This window comes from Panthera leo, chromosome C2 (assembly GCF_018350215.1).
Source record: "Panthera leo isolate Ple1 chromosome C2, P.leo_Ple1_pat1.1, whole genome shotgun sequence".
NCBI classification, from domain to species: domain Eukaryota; kingdom Metazoa; phylum Chordata; class Mammalia; order Carnivora; family Felidae; genus Panthera; species Panthera leo.
The window spans coordinates 14009619-14011012 of NC_056687.1; the positions used below are offsets into that span (position 1 = coordinate 14009619).

Genomic DNA, 1394 nt, shown 5'->3' on the forward strand with positions numbered 1-1394 from the left:
GCCTTGGTAAAAAGACTTCTTTTGATGGATATGTGTAGCAATGTTTTAAAAATTGAAAACTAAAAAAAAAAAAAAAAAAAAAAAAAAAACCCAAAAAAGAGAAAAAAAAGAAAGAAAAAGAAAACAAAATTATTGAGGTGAAATTCACATAACATAAAATGAAGCATCTTAAAGTGAACAATTCAGTGGTGCTGAGTCCATTCACAGGTTTGTGCAACTGCCACCTGTAGTTGCAAATAATTTGCTTCACTCCAAGAGGAATTTCGTACTTATTGAACAGTTGTTATACTGATATTTTTGAATGGCATATGGAGAGAATTTCAAGACCCTGTAGAACAGCTTACATTGTTGCCAAAGCTTTTTTGGTCCAGCTGTGTCTTGGGAGGAGTTTATAATCAGAGGATTTAAAGAGTCTCCCATGATGCAATCAAAACGGTGGTTAAACTGCGGGACACTGATGAAAAGAATTCAGTTGTGTGTCAAGGACGGCCCTGGCTTTGAAGCTACAACACATTCCTTTGCAAATAGAAAAGCCAACAAAAACGTGGGCAGTGAGTCTGTGGGTTCCTTCATGGGCATTTTATTGCCAAGTAAGAGAATTATTTATGCAAATTAAGGGGAAGATGTTTGGACAACTGTGTCATGCCCACCAGCTGGAGGTATAAAAAGCCCTCTGCAAGAGGAGACCTGCATTCACACTTGGGCAACTTGCTCCTCACAATCCACCCTATTTCTCCTCAACTCCTGCCACCATGACTCGTTTCTTCTGCTGTGGAAGCTACTTCCCAGGCTATCCTTGCTATGGAACCAACTTCCACAGGACCTTCAGAGCCACCCCCCTGAACTGCGTCGTGCCCCTGGGCTCTCCCCTGAACTATGGTTACGGATGCAACGGCTACGGCTCCCTGGGCTATAGCTTTGGCGGTAGCAACATGTACAACAGGGGCTGTTGCTACGGTGGCAGCTGCTGCAGGCCATGGGGCTCTAACTCTGGCTTCGGCTACAGCACGTACTGATGGACCAATGGCTCCAGACAACTGTAGAACTCTCCATCGCTTCTCTGTGTGCGAAACAACCTGAAGAGCAACGGCTGTCTTCTTGCCTCCAGATGTGCTTGGGAGATATCTCTTCCACCTTGCTGCTTTCTTACTGAGGCCCTGGTCTTTGACGATGCTGAACAAAGCAACCAGACATCAGATGCTGAACTGATCCTCACCTTACAGCCAAAGAAAGCAAGATGTGTTTCTCTGACATACCTGACTTTCAGCAGTGAAGCAAGTCGTTTGTCTCTTTTAGTTACTTTGCTCATGTACTGTTAAATTCTACATCAACATCAATGTATTACAATAGGGTGTGGGTAGGAAGGGGTTTTGCTGTCAGTCTCTCAATAAATC

General features: G+C 43.6%; 1 protein-coding gene across 1 annotated transcript; it reads left to right on the plus strand.

The window, feature by feature from the left end:
* The first annotated feature begins 625 nt into the window (after positions 1 to 625).
* LOC122229481 (keratin-associated protein 7-1) lies at positions 626 to 1016 on the plus strand. The gene has a single exon (XM_042954644.1). The coding sequence runs from the start codon at positions 753 to 755 to the stop codon at positions 1014 to 1016; it is 264 nt and encodes an 87-aa protein (XP_042810578.1). The 5' UTR covers positions 626 to 752.
* Positions 1017 to 1394: the final 378 nt, after the last annotated feature.